At 35.8% G+C, this 22036-nt stretch overlaps 1 protein-coding gene across 1 annotated transcript in view; it reads left to right on the top strand.

The window, feature by feature from the left end:
• Positions 1–9202: 9202 nt before the first annotated feature.
• htr7c (5-hydroxytryptamine (serotonin) receptor 7c) overlaps positions 9203–22036 on the top strand; it is an 83312-nt gene continuing 70478 nt past the window's right edge. The window contains exon 1 of the mRNA XM_087253309.1: positions 9203–10719. Within this exon, the coding sequence (XP_087109435.1) occupies positions 10265–10719 (455 nt within the window). The 5' untranslated portion in view covers positions 9203–10264. The remainder of the gene's footprint in view (positions 10720–22036) is intronic.

Consider the following 22036-nt stretch of genomic DNA (forward strand, 5'->3'; position numbering starts at 1 on the left):
TTAGGGAAAAAAACAGCCATTGCAGTAGAAACAAATAAAATACCAAGGAAGTCAATGGCTGTTTTTTTCATTTCATTTCATTTAATTTCATTTCATTTTCTTGTCGGCTTATTCTTTTTATTAATTAGGGGTCGCCACAGAGGAATGAACTGCCAACTTATCCAGCAAGTTTTTACGCAGCGGATGCCCTTTCAGTCGCAACCCATCTCTGGGAAACATCCACACACATTCACACACTACGGACAATTTAGCCTACCCAATTCACCAGTACCACATATCTTTGGACTGTGGGGGAAACCGGAGCACCCGGAGGAAACCCACGCGAACGCAGGGAGAACATGCAAACTCTACACAGAAACGCCAACTGATCAACATTTTATTGTTGCAACATAAAAGAATAGATACAGTGGGGGAAATACATATTTAACACGTCACTGTTTTTCTCAGAAAACATATTTGTAAAGGTGCTACTGACTAAATGTTTTCTTTCACCAGATGTTGGTAACAACCAAACACATCCATATGCAAAGAAAACAAATCTAATTAGTTTACAAATGAAGTTATGAGTCATAAAATGAATTGACACATGGTATTGAACACATGAATAAAGGGAGGATTGAAAAGACAGTAAAAGCCCAGACAGCCGCTGAAATCTCTCAGTAGGTATTTAGCATCCCTCTGCCCTTCGCCATTGTAAATAGCTGCTTCAATCAAACATATACAGGATGATGAAGATAAAACCAGGGCGAACATTTCAGCAAGACAATAATCCAAAACACAGCCAAGGAAACTGGTTTCAGAGAAAGAAAATCAAGCTTTAGAATGGTCCAGCCAATCACCTGACTTCAGTCCAATAGAAAATCCAAACTAAAGTCTAGATTTGATAGAAGAGACCCACAGAATCATCAAGATTTTTTGCACACTGTTGAAGTCTGTGAAAAAAAAAAAAAATCACACCTTGCAAATCATGACTTCATTCTCCATATGAAAGGCATCTTTTATATAAAGTTTTAAATACATTTTCCTTGTGTCATTCCATTGTTATTACACGTACAACTTTTTCGTTTTGTTATATATTTATGCTTGTATTGTTTGAGTTTTTACTAAAATCTGGCTCAATTCCATGTCAACAGCTCTTTTAGAAATATTATTCCACCACTGTATAGTATACAGTACATTTTCCCTTGTGTTCAACAGAAGAAAGGAGCTCACATATGTTTGGGCCAAGTGGAGGATAGTTTCAACTCAAAGATTTGAATTAGATTAATGTGCTGCACTGTAATATTGCGTGACATATTTGTGAATAAAGCATCGTTTCTCTCCAACGAGTCTGGCCAATGAGGCCAAATGTCAAAAAGAAAAATGGAATTTGTTGTGGTAGGAGGAGCCAACGTGGCTATTTTTTCTTATATCATAAATCACTTGTGCCTCAGAAGATGAAGATGAATGCAATAAATGATGTGGATGATCTGAAATGAGAGAGCAAGATGGCGCCGTTGTCACTGGCATGCTGTCGGTCTCTCTGCTTACTAGTTGTTTTCTGGCCTGTTTATGTGTAGATATCTTCTGATTCTAGTAAGACAAATGCTGTCAGATTTATCTTTAATTTACAATGTTCAGATTTTGCTTGACATAAGAACCACTATGATGTTTTGCACCAATGAAGATCTGACTGGTCAAAAATGTCCAACCTTCCTGATGAACATACCCATATTTACCAATTCAGTGTATTGTATAGTGCAGGGGTTTCAAACTCATTTTAGCTCAGGTGCTACATGGAGAGAAATGTATTCCCAAGTGGGCGGGGCGCTACATCATGGTATTTATTATTTAAAAACAACAACTTCATATAAATATTAATTTGTACGATCTCATTTGTACAATTTAGTACGATTTGCTCATCCACCAATGACGATTGGGTTTAGGGGTGTGGTTGAATGCCAATTTTTGAACGACTAAACTCGTATGAATTAGCCACTAAACTGACAAAATGTGAAATAGTTAGATTTCCTCGTGAGAACACCTCAGTGTGGTATGGCAGGGCATACATGTGGGCTTATTCTCTGAGAAGGCTGTCAAACTGACGCTTGTCGATTGGATAAAATGAACAATTTACAGTTGCAAATCCAGTGGACACAGTCCAAATTGCAGTTTCTTTTATTGAAAAATTGCAGCTCATTTTTATACTTCACAGAATTGTCTCATGGGCCAGATTAAACCCATTTGCTGGCCTAATCCGGCCCATGGGCCAAACGTTTGACACTCCTGGTATAGTGTATTGCACTATATAGCGTAATTGTACTATATAGTGCACAGCAAGTGAGCAATACTATAGCATGGATAGTACTGTATGAGTCAAATAACACTCTTTGATGGAGAATGTCATCATGAACGCACCATGAAAGTCCTTTTTTTGGTATTACGAGTTATAATACAAGCAAGAGTTTTTGGTATTATATGTATATATCTGATAATTTGTCAGATTTAATGTATTATTTATTAAATTTTGTTGCTAAAGATTTGCCACCCACTGTGTTTCTTTTTCTTATTCATTCTTTTGCTGCCTCATGTTGGATTCCAGGAAATGGCAAACTGTAGGTAAGATGAGGGCACTACTTTTCACTTTATTTATTTTTTATCTTTTAAAAAAAATCTTGCAGTTCACCTGTAATAAAGCGGATCTTCAAAAACAGTTTTGGGAGTCCAAAAAAGCTGTTTTGAAATTACAGTATATAGAAAACATGGACAAATAAAAAAAAAAAGTAATTTTTACAGTGTTTTGTTTTGCTGCATGTACAAAAGTGTTCTTGGAGCCTCGTATGATTACAATCTCGATACCATTGCTGCATATGAAGGACGAAGAAGCTCTCTCATTTCATCTAAATTAATATCTTAACTTGAATTTTGAAGATTTCTCAGTGATGGGTTGCGGCTGGGAGGGCATTCGCTGCGTAAAAACGTGCTGGATAAGTTGGCGGTTCATTCCGCTGTGACGACTCCCTGATTAATAAGTCGACTAAGCTGAAAAAGAAAATGAACGAATGAAAAAGTTTCGAAGATGAACAAAGGTATCAGGATTTTGGAACAATATGAGTGTTACGCCCCATGTGACTTGGAGGATGAAAAGGGCTAAACGTAATTACGACAACCCAATATTTAAAAAATTGTCCTGAGACTGCTATGGATCGACACAGACAACGAATGTGGCAAAAAGTGCTTTGCTTTCTTTACAATAAAGATAAAGAAAAAAAGAGTATTTAATCATACAATGTATATTTACAAATGTGTACAATAAATGCAAAATAAGTAAACAAATCAATTGAAACAAACATAATAGAGGGAAGAAAAATAAGTGGTGCCAAATATCAAATTAAACACTCGCTAAGTAAACCCTCCCCACCTCTAAATAACTAAAGAGAATTTTGAAAATAGAAAAAAAAAAACATCTTGGGGTCACACGCCCCTTACTAAACTGCACTCACTGGACAAACAGACAAAGGGTAGCACCCGCTTCTGACCGAATGAATTAACAGAAAACCTAAAATTGACGATTTCTGATTGACGTTGTACCCCAACAACATGGGATGTTGTAGTTTGTTTGGAAATGAAAATCAGGTTGATGTCAGAACCCAACGTCCCAACCCAAGATCATTGGTCACTTTTCAACGCAACCTAAAAACAACAAATTATCAACATCTAATGATGTTACAGGTTGACATTGAGTGGACATTATAGCACTATGACGTCTATCAGACGTTGGATTTTGGTTGCCATACCTGACGTATAAATGTCAGCATTTGACGTCAATATGATGTTGGTTTAAAATGTTGGCTCGACGTTGGATTTTGGTCATTTTCCAACACAACCTGAAATCGACAAAATATCAAAGTCATCAACGTCAAAATAAAATTGTCCTTAGATTCTGGCGACCTTAATGTAACCTAATATTAATGTCTTATGATATTGTGTCTCTGCAGGGAAAAGTAAAGCTAACATCCGAAATAATGACCTATACTGTATAGGGTTTATCAGGGATGTGTACAACTGAAACACCTCAGACAATGTGCACAGGAGCTTGAGTTATGATAGTATACATGATGAGAAGCTATTCCCCTGAACAGCCCACCAAACATGCATCACCATATAGCCTATATATCTAAATTATATATAAGTGCAAACTCGGTAAATAGGTTATTATCCATTTATGAATGTTAACCTTAACTTACACCACTGCAAATGTAATTCAGTACTCTACAAACGGACATGTTTCATGCTGTTGTGTCATGCAAGGTCATTGCATAATCTAGAGAAATGTTTAAAATAGGTCAGAAAGGGTTTGGTTCAGACACAATTTGTCAAGGATTGGTGTCCTATTGCATCACATGCAGTTTTGTAAAGTAATGATAAGAGGTTAAAAGTTATGTTTAGACACACATGATGTGGAAAGGATTTTTTAAAAGAATGGAGTACATCTCACAATTTAAATTATTGGATTATAGTACACTGAGAGAAATAATTATTGTAAAATTGTTAACTTTAGTAATGTTCAACTTAATTTGTTTGTTTATATTCAGCACAAATAAATTGTTTGCAGCGACTTACCTTAAAATATTGTAGTAAATCCAATTATTCATATTTGGATAATTTTTCAGTGTGTTTAAGCAAGAAAAATATGCTTTGCTTCACTTGCATTCTTTTAGACAAGTAGAAGAACATATCCAACATATATCCAAAAAATAAGAGAATATCCAAGTGTTTGTCATATTATGTTTTATCTGCTTTTTTAAATCCTCATTGATCCAAATCTCTATTTCAGTACCACAGTATTATGTTTTACAAAGTGGATGCTTTTCCGCTGCAGCCCAGTACAGGGAAACATCTATACACACTCATTCACACACATACACTACAGCCAATTTAGTTATTCCCCTATATAACGCACCTGGAGGAAATTCACACTCTGAAAAATAACTCAAGAGGTCTGTTACCACTGCATAGTTTAAGACATTATTGTAACTTAAAAATTCTAAAATGCTGATTAGATTAAAACTTTTAAGTTGCCAGAATATTTGTTTTTTTAAAGTTTTCAAAACAGGAAAATATTGATAATTACATCAATTTAAAAATGCTGCTAATTTAAATATATCTGTCAGTTGCTTTAAAACAATATTTAAATTGTAGCAACCCAAAGAAATTGGGTTGATAACTCACACTAATGAAGTTGTTTTGTATTTTTAAGTCCACACACTAATGTTTTTTGTTATTTTTTACACTGATAATATGGGACAATACATGTTTTTGTTTTATAAAACAATGAAAAACTGTGGATTAATACAAATAAAAAACTACCAAAAAAACAAAAATGTTGTTGTTAAATGTATTTCTTACAAGCATGAACAGGAAATTTGAAAACAAACAAAAAATTTAACAATTTCGACCACTTAATTTATTTGGGGCACTGGATTTGTTTTCAATTTTAAAATAAAAAACTAATTGAACAACAGTTTTGAGTACTCAACTTATAGATTTAAGGTTTTTGCTTTGTAAAAATGCCTTGAAGAGAAAAATGTTTTAGCTAACATAATAAAGTTTGTTGTCTGAACTTCATTTTGTTGGATGTTGTCTTAACTTCAATATATTAATGCAAACTGTTGCGTTAATTTTTAATTTTTTTTTGTCAAAATATTTTTTAGACTGCATGGCAACATGGGGAGAACATGCAACTGGCCCAGCTGGGACTTGAACCAGCAACCTTCCTGCTGTGAGGCGACAGTACTAACCCCTGATATCTATAATTATATCTGTAAAAACCTTTATTCTGAAAATATATGCAAATTAGAGCATATTTATTTAGATAATACCTGATTTGCATATTTAATGTTTCAGAAACTGTGTTAATTTACTGTGATTAATTGTATGTAAAGCATATGGTCATCCCGTCTGTTAATTCATAATGGTACTTTAACAAATAAACCCAGTTTAACATTAACAACAGAACCTGTCATGGAAATCATGCATTTATATTCTTACACAAGACCTCACTTGGGGATGACATGCCCCAGCTGTTGAACAATGATGAAGATTATGGGGATGATGATGGTAGCTTTATGCATATCAGCCTGGGAACATGCTGTCCCTGTTCTCTGCTTCATTACAGATTCATTTTTCATGCATGATGATGAGGGCTCACCATTTATTCACATACTGTATACACTACAAGATGAGTCCTTTTATTTTCCTTTTTACTCAAGTATTGTCTTTCTAGCTGTCAACATTGGGTTTTGATTGTTCAGCTTTTCAGGGCTTTTGTTATCTCCGAGCTCCACGTAGTGCTCTGGAAAGTCTAAAATGATAAGCATTTTACGCTGGCGGTTCATCCGAAGTGACTTACAGTACTCTTATATCATGGAAAATCTCCCCTGCAGCAACCAGGGTGTAAGCGCCTTTTCACTTGCACTGTCTGAAATTGCCCCTTGCAGGGTTTAAACATGCAGTGCTTTTGATCACAAACTTCGAATTATTATTCAAAGTTTTTGAATTATGGCGATTGCCAGTCATGTCAAAAAAATAGTTTTGCATTTCAGTTAGAAAACACGATGGATGCAATACACTAGTTTAAAGCCATTGAAGAATCCAATTTCTCCTGTGGGTTTTATGTTGTTTTACATTTTCATGAGTAAAATACACCACTCACTGGCCACTTTATTAGGTACACCCATTCAACTACTTATTAACGCAAATTTCTAATCAGCCAATCACATGACAGCAACTCAATGCATTTAGGCATGTACACATGGTCAAGACGATCTGCTGCAGTTCAAACAGAGCATCAGAATGGGAAAGAAAGTTTATTTGAGTGACTTTGAATGTGGCATGGTTGATGGTGCCCGATGGGCTGGTCTGAGTATTTCAGAAACTGCTGATCTACTGGGATTTTCATGCACAACTATCTCTAGTAGGTTTTAAAGATGATGCAAAAAGAGAGAATATCCAGTGAGCGACAGTTCTGTGGGCGTAAAATGCCTTGTTGATGCCAGAGGTCGGAGGAGAATGGCCAGACTGGTTCCAGCTGATAGAAAGGCAACAGTAACTCAAATAATCACTCGTTACAATCAAGGTATGCAGAATAGCATCTCTGAATGCAGAACATGTCGAACCTTGAGGCGAATGGGCTTCAGCAGCAAAAGAGCACACTGGGTGGCACTACTGTCAGCAAAGAACAGGAAACTGAGGCTACAATTCGCAACGGCTCAGCAAAATTGCACAACAGAAGATTGAAAAAAAACATTGCCTGGTCTGATGAGTCTCGATTTCTGCTGTGGTGGAACAGGAGATTCACATCATTGATGTCCAGCTGACAAATCTGCAGCAACAGCGCGATGCTATCATGTCAATATTGACCAAAATCTCTGAGGAATATTTCCAGTACCTTGTTATATGCCTCAAAAGATTAAGGCAGTTGTGAAGGCAAAAAGGGGGTCCAACCCAGTGCTAGTAAGGTGTACCTAATAAAGTGGCCGGTGATTGTATATGCATTGTAAAATTCCGCAGATTACATAAGGAGTAGATAAAAAAATCCTATAAGTGCCTTTAAGTGAAATTTTCCTCTGCAGTTAGCATTTTTCTGTCTTTTTGTAGGTTCCGTAATTTTACTTTTATGGCAACAAATGGATTATTTTCAATGCGTTTAAAGTGAAATAACTGAACATAAACTAAGAAGACAATGCTCATTTCAATGAAACATTTCAGACTGCACTTACAGGCTTTTGCATCTCAACTCTTTAATTGGTTCTCTTATTAAGCAGTTGGTCCAACTTGACTCCAACTTAAAAAAATAAATAAATAAAACGTTGCTGTTTATTACTTCAGTCAACATTCAGGCTATTTATAGCTTTAAAATAACTCTTCATCTAACATTTCTAAAAATATATACTTGCACACTGCAGTATTTATGTGTCATTTAATTGGTTAAAGGAAGGAGAAACTCACAAAATGAACCAATCACACAAAAGCAATATTTTTTTGCCATGCAGAAACACTTCACAAACACTTGCTTCCGATCTACAAATGCGTCTATCACTTACTGTTTGAGATCTCACAGTTTGAAGTGTCTGTCATAGCAAAGTGACGTGTGCTGCCATGAGTAATTAGTCTTCTAATAGGATAAGGACACAGTCTCATGAATAATTATGATACATTAACATGGCACCAATTACTGTGGTGTCACAACCAGCGATGTCAACACAATGCAGATTCTAACAAAGCACAAAAAAGCACAATTATGTAAAACAAAAGCAAACACCTCTTTAAAATTAAAGAAATGACCCTTTAACATCATATTATGTGCTTATACGATGTAATTTCAATTGTTTTGTTTTCAAAATTCAAGATTTATGACCAATCGCCTTACATACTTGAGAACTTAAACTTGGCCTTAAGCAAGTGTATCTGTCTGCGGATTGCAAGATGGGGGCATAACATGAAGGAGCATAACTTGTAGTTGTTTAGAGGTGTAACATGCAGTTATTGAGATACCATTGAACCATGTGAGATGTAACAACGAAATGTTGTTGGCAAGATGGCGGAAATATTTACCAGAGAACATTTTCATTAAGTGTTTTCTACAAATTTATCCACAACCAATTAACTTGATATATTATATTATATTATATTATATTATATTATATTATATTATATTATATTATATTATATTATATTATATTCAAAATTTAGCAACTCCACAATGTGACTCGCTAACTTCTTCATCCATTTGGTCTTCATAACCAATATCAATATGATATTGGTTTAATATGTTGGCATGGATTTTGATCACTTTCCAACACAACCTAAAATCAACTAAATATCAACGTCATTGGGGTCGTTATTGGATGTCAAAATTATGTCCTTAGATGCTAACTAGACATTCAATTTTGGTCACCTGAAGTCACGACCTAAATCTAACCTAATTTTAACATCTTATGATGACACTAATACTAATTAGATTATATGGTCATATTTGCTTTACTACAAGATGGAATTAATTCAATAAGTGAACTTATATTCTTATACAGCTAATAATATTACTTTTTAATTGTGAACATTTTATAAAGGAAATTAAACATATACTACACTATGTAACATTAAAAAAGAAAAGCTTAAAAAAATTTGATTAAGTAAATGTTATTTTTTTATTATTATCTTACCTATTTATTTGTTTTAGGCATCTGTTTATTCATTGATTGTATAACTAATATAATTTCACTCATTTTTAATTTTTTTTTTTATTCATAATTGTTGTGAGATGTATATTGCTGGAGTAACTTTGTATATATTTACAATTAAAATGACGTTGTGTGCCTGCTGAGAAACAGAAAGAAATTTTAACCGGTTTAAAAACTCGAGTTCAAGTTGAGTTCAAATTCAACTAGGCTATCATAGCTAAGTTGTTATTAGGCAAGTACAGGCTCTTTACACATACTTTATATTACTTATTAAGATAAACACGTTTTTTTGCTATTTGTTTACAAACCCATCTCTGATTATGCCAGCTGTCATGATCATGATGCTGCATAAAGAGTAGTTTAGTATTTTCTTGTGTGTTTATTCGAGTATTTATTAGTGACATTAGTCAAATTCAGTCATTTCATTGCATCTTCCCCCTTTGCAATCATTATTTCTAAGATACGCCAACATACAACCCTCAGAAAAAACAGTAGCCTAGTCATGTAATTCAAGTTATGCAACAAAGCGAAAACTAATAAAAAATAAATAGGCTAAACAAAAAAGGAAAAGAAAAAAAAAAACAACAGCGCTATTCCTGAGAACTGAAGTGGGAGAGAGATAGCCCACAGATCCTAGAAAGCAAACATTTAAAAACAGACTTGCGCTTCCACCGAAATAGAAGCAAGAAAAACATCTTAATGTAGGTGGAGCCGAGACCTTCCGCTTGCCTTTGATGAGAAAGTTACGCGTTTAACCTACTAGAGTGCGCAATTCTCACACGCTTCCCCGCAAGAAGAACACAACTGTCACTTCCATCAAGTCAAGCGCGTACAGTCTCTCCAGCCAAACCACAGCGATTGTCCTCCCTCTTTATTGAAGTTTTTCTCGGTTGCATCCGTACGACTTTTTTTCTTTTCTCTCTTTTGGAAAGCTGGAAAACACCCCGGATCCGCGCTCGCTTCAGCATGCGTTTGGCGCACGGAGCGCACTCTTGGCGAGCTCTTCATCATCACCATCACCACCACCATCATCAGGCGCAGGGATGATGTTCAACTCCTCGCTTGATTTCTTCTCGTTCACTCACCCCGAGGTCGCGTCGGAAGTTCTCAATGGTTCCTCACACTTCTTCTACAACATCTCGATGGCCATGTGGAACAAATCCTGCGGGGAGCAGCTGCTGGACTTCACCGCGGCGGAGAAGATCGTCATCGGCTTGATGCTGGCCATCATCACCACCGTGACGGTGATTGGGAATATGCTGGTGGTTATCGCCGTGTGCGTGGTCAAGAAGCTCCGACAGCCCTCCAACTATCTGCTTGTGTCCCTGGCCGTGGCCGATCTCTCCGTGGCCATCGTGGTGATGCCGTTTGTGATCGTGACCGACCTGACCGGGGGAAAGTGGCTGTTTGGAGAGGTCTTCTGCAATATCTTCATCGGCATGGATGTGATGTGCTGCACCGCGTCCATCATGACGCTGTGCGTGATCAGTGTGGACAGGTGAGTGCAGCTTGGCTTCTTCTTTTCATAGTTGTTTTAGTGATGTGCTTAAATATGAAGTGACTTTGGAAAATCTTCGTGGAGTTAATAAAGTATATTGGGCACAGTTTAAGAAGCAAATGACTACTTAATGCATTTCTTTAAATGTACATATGTCTGAGACCACTGGTGAGTTTTTAATTCATTGATTGATTCGTTTCAATGGCTACATCCAGTTACAGTGAGCTAAACTGTATCCCAGAAGAGTGAACCCCCTGCTGAATTTCTAATTATTTGTATTTGTATTATTTAATTTACTGTTCAGTACATGAATTTAAGATCAAATGTGCCCAAAAGTCTGGTTTCTTTTTATGTATTTCCTATTTTATTTGTATTTGTATTATTTAATTTACTCTTCAGTACATTAATTTAAGATCAAATGTGCCCAAATGTCTGGATCACTGTCCTTCTTGGTTGCTTTTTATGTATTTCCTATTTTATTTTATTTATTTTTCTACTTTTTTGTTTATATATTTCAATATATTCCTTTATCCTGAAGTCCAAGACTGCAAGTAAATTTCATTTCATTTTAAATTTCAAATTTCATTTTATTAAAAAATTGTTTATTTATTTATTCATTCATTCATTCATTCATTCATTCATTCATTCATTCATTCATTCATTCATTCATTCATTCATTCATTCATTCATTTATTTATTTATTTATTTATTTATTTATTCATTCATTTATTTATTTATTTATTTATGCATGCATGCATGTATTTATGTTTGTACATTAATTTGAACTAAAGCACATTCAAAATAATCACAAATTAGTGGTTAATTAATTCATTAATTTCAATAAATCAGTTTAAGGTAAAATATGTCCGAGACAACAAGCGAAATTAATATTTATTTTTATATTTTTGTATTTATTTTAGTACATCCATTTATACTAAAATGTAGCCTAAAATGATGTAATGTATTTCTTTATTTCAAAATGTATTTAATACATCAATTTAACATAAACACATTAAAAAATCTAAGACCACTAATGCATTTTTATTATGTTAAATAATTTATTTCAACATTTGTAGCATTTATAGCACGTTCAACATGATTTTGGGGATTTAGAGAACATCTTGTGCTTTTTTGGAAATCTCAGAATGTGGTCTAAGACTTTCAGACCCCACTTTATATGCATAAAAAACTGTACAGACCAGTGATGATGCTTCTACATTTTTTGTTTATATATTTCAATATATTCCCACAAGTCCAAGACTGCAAGAGAATTTCTTTCTTCTTTCACTTAAAAATCTATTTATTTATTCCTGTGCATCAATTTGAACTAAAACATATTTAAAATGATCTCAAATTATTAGTTTATTAATTCATTAATTTCTAGAATATCAATTTAAGGTAAAATATATCTGAATTTCTTTCTTCTTTCACTTAAAAATGTATTTATTTATTCTTCACTAAAACACATCCAAAATGATTACAAATTAATTAGTTAATTAATTAATTTCAATAAATTAAAGGTACAATATGTTTGAGACAACACTCAAAATTAATATTTATTTTAATATTTTGAATTATTTCAATATATTCCTACAATTTATCCAGAAGCCCAAGACTGCAAAGCAAATTTCTTTTTTTCTTTTACTTTAAAATTAATTAATTATTTAATTAATGTACATTAATTTTAACAAAAAAAAAAATTCAAAATAATCACAAATCATTAGTTAATTTATTCATTAATTCAAAATATCAATTTAAGGTAAATATGTCTGAGTCATGATTTTTGGGTTTAGGAGAACATCTTGTGCTTCTTTTTTTTTTGAAATCTCAGAATGTGGTCTAAAAGACTGTACAGGCCAGTAATGATGCTTTTACTGGTAATAAAATCTGCACTATTTTAAACAAAATCATTATTTTTAAATGATTTTTTAAATGAAAAAGAGTATTTCCAATAAATTACCTTTATAATAGTTCTATCCAATAACTAGAAAAGTGCCATATAAAGCTGCAGGGCGCTGCTGTCACTCAGCATCGTGTCACGTCATCTTTCCATCTAATCATAAATGTTCCACGCTGTTGCTCATTTAATACCACTCCTCAGTGAAATACACATCATTCAGTACTAAACTGCACTGGCAACTTCCTTCACTCGAATGTCAAGGCGGCTCTCCGGACGTGTCCATCGCACGGCTGAAATTAAGACTGACAATCTGAGTCCATGCTGGACATCATTCCTCCAGACCGAGAATAGGGTCAATACACCTGCAGCCAGTCTGCCATGCTGACAGAGCCTGATTCACTGTGACACGTCTGAGGAGCTTGTGTCCTTTAAGTCCAGGAGGATTATGTTGCAAAAGAAAAAAACGGAGTACTATGTGTAATACATTGACTTCGCTGCTTTCACTTTCACATATGGCTGTAGTAAATTGTTATGAGATTGAATAGTACTGTCAAGATTAACAGCAATCTAACAATCATAGATTGCAGGACAGAACATTCACATTTACACAGACTACAATCTTGTCATGCAACACACACACACCTGCTCCAAGTCTCCATTGATTACACTCCCACAGCTGATGCTGCTCATGGACTGATTACACTTTATATATATACGGCTCACTTTGAGACACTCATTGACACTCATAGTCTTGTTTACGATGTGTTTTCCTTGCCTTACTGTGTTTTTGACCCTCGCCTTGTTTTGTTTGTTTACATTGCCTGCTGCCTGCCTGTGCTGACCACGACTCTGGATTTCCTGTATACATCTGTTTTCCCCGGTGTTGACCATTGCTTGCCTGATCATGAGGGGGGTTGGGGTGTTGATGGTTGGTACGGTGGATGGTGGAGCTGTGTCATGGGCAAAAGTGAAGAGGGTTGGGGAGTCGGGAGGAGTCAGGAGGGTTGTGGAGTCGGGAGTTGGGAAAGTAAAAGTGAACAGCTGGATGGAGGAGGAGGGCAGTTGAGGAGGGGGATCAGTAAAATGAGGTGCCGGATTAGATTTCAGAGGTGCCGGATCCGGCATGTTCTGGCACAAATTAAGCCCTGCTCTCAACACTTGGATGTGAAAATAAGGGATATGCTCATTATAATAAGGTATATCATCATGATATGATAGACAGTCAGGCAGTCACGCACCGCATATATGACTGTTTTGAAGACTGCATAGGAGGGACGACTGCACCTGTAATGAAAAGGAAAGGGAATCCTGCCATTTTTAAATATTTATTTCAGTGTTTTCATGCCTAAATAAAGCTAAAGCACAGAACAGACTCACATTTAAGTCGGGAGGAGTCAGGAGGGTTGTGGAGTCGGGAGTTGGGGAGCAAGGGGCTGCCCCTGTTGATTCGGTGGTATGGGTTGTGTATAGGGAAGAGCAGCTCTGTAATGTTTATAGCTACCCTTCAGAGAAAGACTGAAAATAAAGGAGAAAAACGGGAAAATACCTTTACGGCATGATATCGGGATAGAACTGTAAAATACGGGAGAATCCCAGGAAAAACGGGAGGGATGACAGTTGTTTGGATCCCTCTGTTGTCAGCATCCCAGTCACTTTACAAGTACATCTGGTCAGCCATTGTTCTATTGGCCTAGTGGAAGTGGAAGTGAGCTCTTTTCTGCGATTGTTTAGAACTTCCGATTCATTTGTCTATGGGGGAAATGACTAGGAGTTAGAAACATCAGAAGACTTGCTCGACAAACAATTGTGTTCATGACAGTACAGCGAGTGTTTAGTGTCGAGTCCTGTGAAGGAGGTCCAGATGGAAACTTTTGATTTGTGTTTATCTTATGATTGTTGCACGTCCGCCGGTTCCAGCCTCTGAATGAACAAGTTTTAGCTATCTGTATATTAAGGTATTAAAAAATAAACACCGGTAAAGAAAATTGACACAGAGAAACATAAAAACCTCACTTCCAGCAAGCATTTCAGAAGTGCTATGTCAGAGCAATACAAACAGCACGCAGAAATATAAATGCACGGCAACACCCAAGGCAGGTGCCGTTGGTCACGCCGATCGCTCGACGCAAAAGTATAAACCAGCCGTAAGGTCAACAGTGTGTGATGTCAAAACAGAATGTCAGATTAACCATTGAATCTAAAGACACAGTATATAATTTTCGCCACTAGAGGGCACATATTCATAACAAAAGGTGTAGTTTGATGATGCTTTTACCGAGGGCTTTATTTCAATGATCTAAGCATGATGTCTAAATTGGATGGTGCAAAATATGAAAGTGAGTCTGTGTGCTGGTGCATGTGTAACAGAGGCCAGCTAGTAAAATGCTGTGGAGGTAAAATTCACTCTAGCGACAGATGCTAGAGGCCATGGTCTTTAGCATCCTTGTTAGAGCAACCGACTCCCATGTTTGATCCCAGCTTGGAATGAGTTGGGTGGGTTGGGTGAGTTGGGTGGAATAAGTAAACCTCATACTTTTTCTTAGTGACCGATGCTAGAGGCCATGGTCATTAGCCTCCTTGTTACAGCAATCAACTGCCACATGGGGAGTTGCCGGTCTGATCCCAGCTCGGAGCAGGTTGGGTGGTATATGACCGGTAGGATTACATTGGTGCCGTGACCTGGACAGGAGTGACGTTTAGTGGAATGATCTTAACAGAGGCCAGCTAGTTAAATGCTGTGTAGGTAAAGCTCATTTCTCTAAACCCGAAAAGGTGCTTTAGCGACTAATTTTAGAGGCCATGTTCTTTAGCCTCCTTGTTAGAGCAACCGACTCTCCTGTGGAGAGGCACCGGTGCGATCTCAGCTTGGAGCAGGTTGGGTGGTGTAGGACTGGCAGGGTCAAAAATGGTCTAAAAGGGTCGTGCTTATTCTCTTAATGAGTTATGGGTGTGTTTTTAGCATAATGTGCATTAAACCAATCAGAGTTTCATCTTCTATTTTGTTAATTAAAACATAATCTTTAGTGTTTTGGTGTTTAAAAACAATCTGGAAATTAAGGGTTATGATGTCATTATTATGGCAATGCAATATATGGTTTGTGTGACTTGTTAAAATCGCATATTTTTCTGAATTTGTACATTCTTTGAAACATTTAGGGTAATGTAGCTTATGTAAGAACATAAGTCAGCAACATATAACACTATTCTAGTGTTTTTCAGATATTTTAATGCAAAAAATACTGTGGCTTCAAATGGTGTTGCTTTTCATCTGAACAAAGGGGCTGTTTTTCTGTTGACATGACAGTAAAGTCAATGGGGAATATGGTTTACAGCGTGTCTGGGTGTACAGTAAATACCATTTGTGGGCAGTGCTTTGGTGGTTTTCAACTTTCCAGCTTTATCTTATGCTCTCAGGTTGCTGCTAAAACAGCTGGGAGGGAAATCTATAAATCATTATTGTAAAGCTGTCTTATTTTTAAGATGACTACGCATTGTGGTGTATAAGGGAGTTATAGGACCACCAGTTAAACCAATTAGAATGAGCTACAACATAATGGTAAACCTGATTAGACAATAAATTAATATTTTATTGCATACATTTAGTTAAATTACATGTAAAATGAATGTAATATAAAATATAATGTTACTATTTTTTTATTAAGACTTTAGTAAAAAAAAAAAAGGAAAAAAACAACATGTTGCCACTATGCAATCAACCACATTTGGTTTTCCAACCAAAGGTTTCCATGACTAAGAGAACATTCAAAGAAGATTCAAATTAAGAACATTTAAATCACAAAAAAATCACTTTCACTTTGAAGAGTTAAAATGCATTGTAAAGACTCAACTAATGCAAGTTATAAATTTGTATTTTTAACCTGCATACTTTCTTTTCAGCTATATATATATATATATATATATATATATATATATATATATATATATATATATATATATATATATATATATATATATATATATATATATAATACATACTACATGACAAAAGCCTTGTCGTCAATCCCAAAAAGTTGTTAGAGCATCAGATATTAACTTGACTTCTAGTTGGTCATTCAAAAAAGTGGCAGAAGGTAGATTTATCTAATGTATTGGCTGTTGAACTGCATCCCAGTCATCACAAACACTGCAGAAGACCTATTGAAGCCCGCATGGACCCACAATCCTCACAGAAATCAATAATTTCTTTTTCCACTGCACCATGACTTTATATTCTATACTGCACATTATTTCTGTTAGGTGAAAAGACTTTGGTCTAAGCAAAGTCAGACCTTACTGTCCAAATAAATTAATAAAAAATCAAGGCACGATCATATTTTATTTTGGCAAAATACGCGTAATCTACAGACCTTTGCCTTTCATATAAACCACTTCTGTTAGCAAATGATCAACTAGAAGTTAAGTTATTATTTGTTGATCCTAAAACTTGGATAGGCGACAAGACGTATGCAATTGTTTTCTTCAATAATCAAAACATGTCAAAACATGATAAACTTGTTACATAAGTGGCTAATTTTTTTTTAATTTTAATAATTATTTCAATTATTGAGCGCAATGCTTTATATTAGATGGCGTTAACTAATATGTACTTACACAGAAATTGTTACAGTGTTTTTTTGGGTAAATATGTTTTTACATTGTACGTATCATTAATTAAAAACCAGCTTGTAATTACGTGTGTAATTAATGTCTGTAATTGCATCTTTACCCTGCTGAAAAAACAGCTTAAACCAGCCTAGGCTGGTTGGCTGGTTTTAGCTGGTCGGCCAGGCTGGTTTTAGAGGGGTTTTGGCCATTTCCAGGCTGGTTTCCAGCCATTTCTAGCCATTTCCAGCCTGGTCTTAGCTGGTCAGGCTGGGAGATGTCCAGGTAAAACCAGCTTGACCAGCTTAGCCAGGCTGGGAGCCCAGCCAAAACCAGCTATGTCCATCTTAAACCAGGCTGGTCAAGCTGGTTTTAGCTGGATTTAGCTGGTCATTTTCCAGCCTGACCAGCTAAGACCAGGCTGGAAATGGCCAAAACCCTTCTAAAACCAGGCTGGTCAACCAGCTAAAACCAGTCAACCAGCCTAGGCTGGTTTAAGCTGGATTTTTCAGCAGGGTAATTACACTGTTGACTATCCCTTACACATGGGGGTGTCCAAACTCGGTCCTGGAGGGGTGGTGTCCTGCAAAGTTTAGTTCCAACCCCAATCAGACACACCTGGGCTAGCTAATCAAGCTCTTTCTAGGCTTTCTAGAAACATCCATGCAGGTGTGATGAGGTAAGTTGGAGCTAAAATCTGCAGGACACCGGCCCTCCAGGACCGAGTTTGGACAGCACTGCCTTACACCTTAACCCACCCTTAAACCTACCCATACCACCAAACGTATCCTTATCCTTACCCATATCCCACCTCAAGAGCACCAGGGGTCTTCTGAAATAGATTACCAACACAGTCAGTGCACTCTATTTATTGTTTTGATGCAAGTACATTAAGGCCACATAATATAATGTGAGACCAAATATGGTAAAGCATAACTGTTTAACTTTAGTGGAGATATAAAACGAGCCTATTCCAAAGGTTGAGTGTTCATTTAACCGTGTACAGTAAAACCAAACAGGTACAACACTCTCAGCATCTTCATTGTTGTGACGCAGGCATCTTTTTCTCAAAGGCATGCTTTTGATTTTCAAGGAAAACACACATAGATGCAATTTCGTTTTTTTTTTCCAGCACATTACGTCTGATATCATTCATTGACACTTTAATCTATATACATGCGCATACCAGAGGCTCATTGAAGCACTTGAGGGTTTTCAAGGGGTATAAACAGTCTAATATGACGCTTGTGTCTGTTGTACAAAAGGTGATGTGAAGTGATTGGACATTGCAGTATGGCTTTTTTCTAAGTGCAGAGACACAGACAGGAGGTGCTTAGTGCTTTTCTTGTTATTGAGGATCCAGCAGTGCGATTCGTCAGGTTGCCCTGATCTGGTTTTATTAAATGAAGATTGTGGAGCTGCCATTTGTGATGAGATTATCCTGTCTGCACAGTCTGATTGGCTATTCATTTAAAACTGCTCTAGAATTAGATTGTATTTCAAATGAACCTGGATATGCAGGTCTTCTGAGTTACATTGAAATATGTAAACCAGGACCACAAAACCTGTAGGAAATAGCCAAATATACATGAGTCAACATGATCAATTTTTCTTTTATGATAAAAACCATTGGACTATTAAGTAGACATCATGTTCCATGCAGATATTTAGTAATTTTCCTACTGTAAATATAATAAAATTTAGCTTTTAATTAATAATTTTTATTGCTAAGCACTTAATTTTTATAACTTTAAACGTATCAGGGTTTTTAACCCCCAGATTCTATATTTTTAGATGTATCTAAGCTACAACTAGATAAACTACTATTCTATTTATTCAGCTTTTATGTGACGGATATGATGCACGATACATCGGCAGCCGATGAATGCTATTTTTAATGTTATCATTGTCGATCCGATATCAAAATTAGACCGATATCTTTAATCCAATTAGTTACATAATTGTAGAGAACTGCTTGCCTCGCACATGCATGGGCAGAACTTGTTCAGACTTGTCCAGAGCACTATTACGGAGCTTGTTTATTCCTTCAAAGTCCGTCCTTTCTTCATGTGGTATTGCTTTGCTTTAATAACGCAGTAAGTAATCGCATTCCTTATCATAGATATGTTCGATAGAGTGTCATTATGTATTCTGGTTTAAATCGCCTCAGGAAAAAATTTAGCACACATGCTAAACATCTCATTGGGTTGTTTGTAATCTAACATGATTTTTGCCCACCATGTGTGGTTGGTGTAAGACTGTATTCAGTTTGATCGGCATAGTTATAATGAGCACACGTGATGGCTATTACTACGCACACACATAGTGACTAGTGAGCTGTCTGAGCCTTCAAAGCAGTAGGGGATACGTGCACCAATCACTGAATCCAGCATAGCGGTTCTCAACCCTCTGCAACTTTCTGCCCACATGCACTGTCTTTGTCATAAAGTCATCTTTACTCAATGCTCAAGTGTTTTATTAAAATCTGACATTTGACATTTGAGGACGTGCAATTTTTGCATTTGTTATTTACATTTTTTTTATACAACAGTCTGTTAATTTGCTATGCAAAGAAAACGCCATAATTTTTTTTGGCATGCTAATTTATGTTAAATCATGAATGTAGATCTATATAATCACCTTACAATTTTGAAATTATGACCCATGGTCATTGTTTTACCCATAACCAAACCATAAATAAAGATAAGTTACACATAATTTACCACCAGTCAATCAGTTTTTCCACAGGGCTCTGGCATGAATAGGCAGAGTGATTGGTGTCATTATAACGGCATCGACAAACTTGGTTGGTAAACAAGGTGCGCAACCAACAGGAAGCAACCAACAGTGTCTGAGGTTTTCGCTAAAATGATTAAGTACAAGCGTGAAAGGGAAACATTGAAGCAGTGTACTGAAGCTGTGACATGTTACCTGATAGATTCAAAAGGCAGAAGAGTCGTTAGATAGAGACAATATTAATTAAATTTCACATTTAACAACTATTACAACCTTGATAAACTGTCTGAGGTGCACTGCTCTCTGGGGTTTTGTGCTCAAAGCACCCACTGACTGCCTGGATCTCAGACGTGTGGGTATGCTGCAGCGCATGCCTGTGTGTGTGGTGTGTGTGACCATGTGACGTGCGTTTTCAGTTTTCTGGAGTATACTGTGGAAGGAGGGCTTTTCAGAAATGCTAGATGAAACGCCAGTATGGACATGAATCATTTTCGTTATAAAATGACATTTTAAAATGAAGAAATATTTATACGTGTGTATTTTTTTGCGAGCGGGTTGCTGCTGCAATGGGGGTGGGGCTGAGTATTGCGATCAACACAACCCTAAGATGTATACATTTTATTTTCAAAAAAATTAACTGGTTTAGTCTAGGCTCACATATGAATATTTTGCTTAAACTTAAGTTCACATATATTTTTTCCATGATTTTATGTGTAACTAGAAATATATGTTTGTTCAACCAATGTAAGACATTGTAATGTACAGTTATTAAATGTATTTTTAACGTTATTTAGTTAAGAACACAAAACATTAAATTATAAGCAAGCCAGTTTGTGTTTTATGCTGATTTTAAGAGCATTAATGTAATTTAAGCTTGCAAAGTGTACTAAAAATGCCATCTTGGCGCTTTTAAGACAGATTTTTGCCAAAGTTGATGCTCAGCAGTGAAGGACAACTCTTAAATAGGAAGCGAAGTGCCTGTAAACTCACTATTAGACGTCAGTGTTCAAGTACCCCTGACAAATGCTTTGACCTTTGGTTCCATACACATAGATCATTTCAATAATGGAAGTGAAACTACCTCGCCGGTGCCTTTTCCACATTCATCTTGAAAGAGAGTTCTTCTTAAAGGACCATTTTCTAGACGCTGTCAAAAGTGTTTCCAACAAGAAAGCTCTTGACAGAAGAACAGATCAATGTCTGGACCCTCCGCTCACTGAACAATTGGACAATCCAACAGGCTCTATAGATTGTACCCTTTCAGTGACAAGAAAAGACCTTTAACAGAAAGGGGAATTAGCAGAAGGAAAAATGACAGATCATTAGCAAATCAGTTGAGACAATTTAGGCTGAAGAGGTTTTGTAAAGTCAGTCCTGTTTAGACGTTTCTTCTCTTAAATGTTCTTTTATGCCAAAATCATTTGAATATTAGGTAAAGATAATGTTCCATTATGAGGTATTTTCTACTGTACTATACATCAAAACTGAAAATTTGGTTATGTAATGTTCATTGTAAAGTAATTTGCATTGATATGCAGGTGTTTTTTTTCAGTATTTAGATTTTTTTGAACCCTATATACATATATTCTCACTCAAATCTTTATATTGTCAAATTTGAATGAGTGGATAAAGTATATTTATTTTGGAGATAAAACTGTAGCCTTCTGTATTCAGTAGACAAAAGCTTTATGAAAGTATATTTACTCTCTGGTTTCTGCCCTTATTTCAGTGACAAACATTAAAGAGATGAAAATTTGCTCACTTTTTAATAATCTTAAAGTGGTTATAAAACTTTACGAGTTTCTTTTTTTCTGTTAAAAGCCAAATAAGATATTTTGAAGAAAGTTAAAAACCTGTAACCATTGAAATTCATAGTAGGAAAAACATATACTATGTAAGTTAATGGTTACAGCTTCATAACTGGATTCAGAATATCTTTTTTTTGTGTGTTCAGCAGATGAAGGAAACTCATAAATATCTGAAACAAGTAATAATAGCAGAATTAAAATGTTGGAGTTTTTGTATTCTTTAATGATGCGTATTTTGTGACAATACTTACTACACTATCATAACAGTGAT

The sequence above is a fragment of the Danio rerio genome, chromosome 5, assembly GCF_052040795.2.
Source record: "Danio rerio strain M-AB ecotype USA chromosome 5, GRCz13ab, whole genome shotgun sequence".
NCBI classification, from domain to species: Eukaryota; Metazoa; Chordata; class Actinopteri; order Cypriniformes; family Danionidae; genus Danio; species Danio rerio.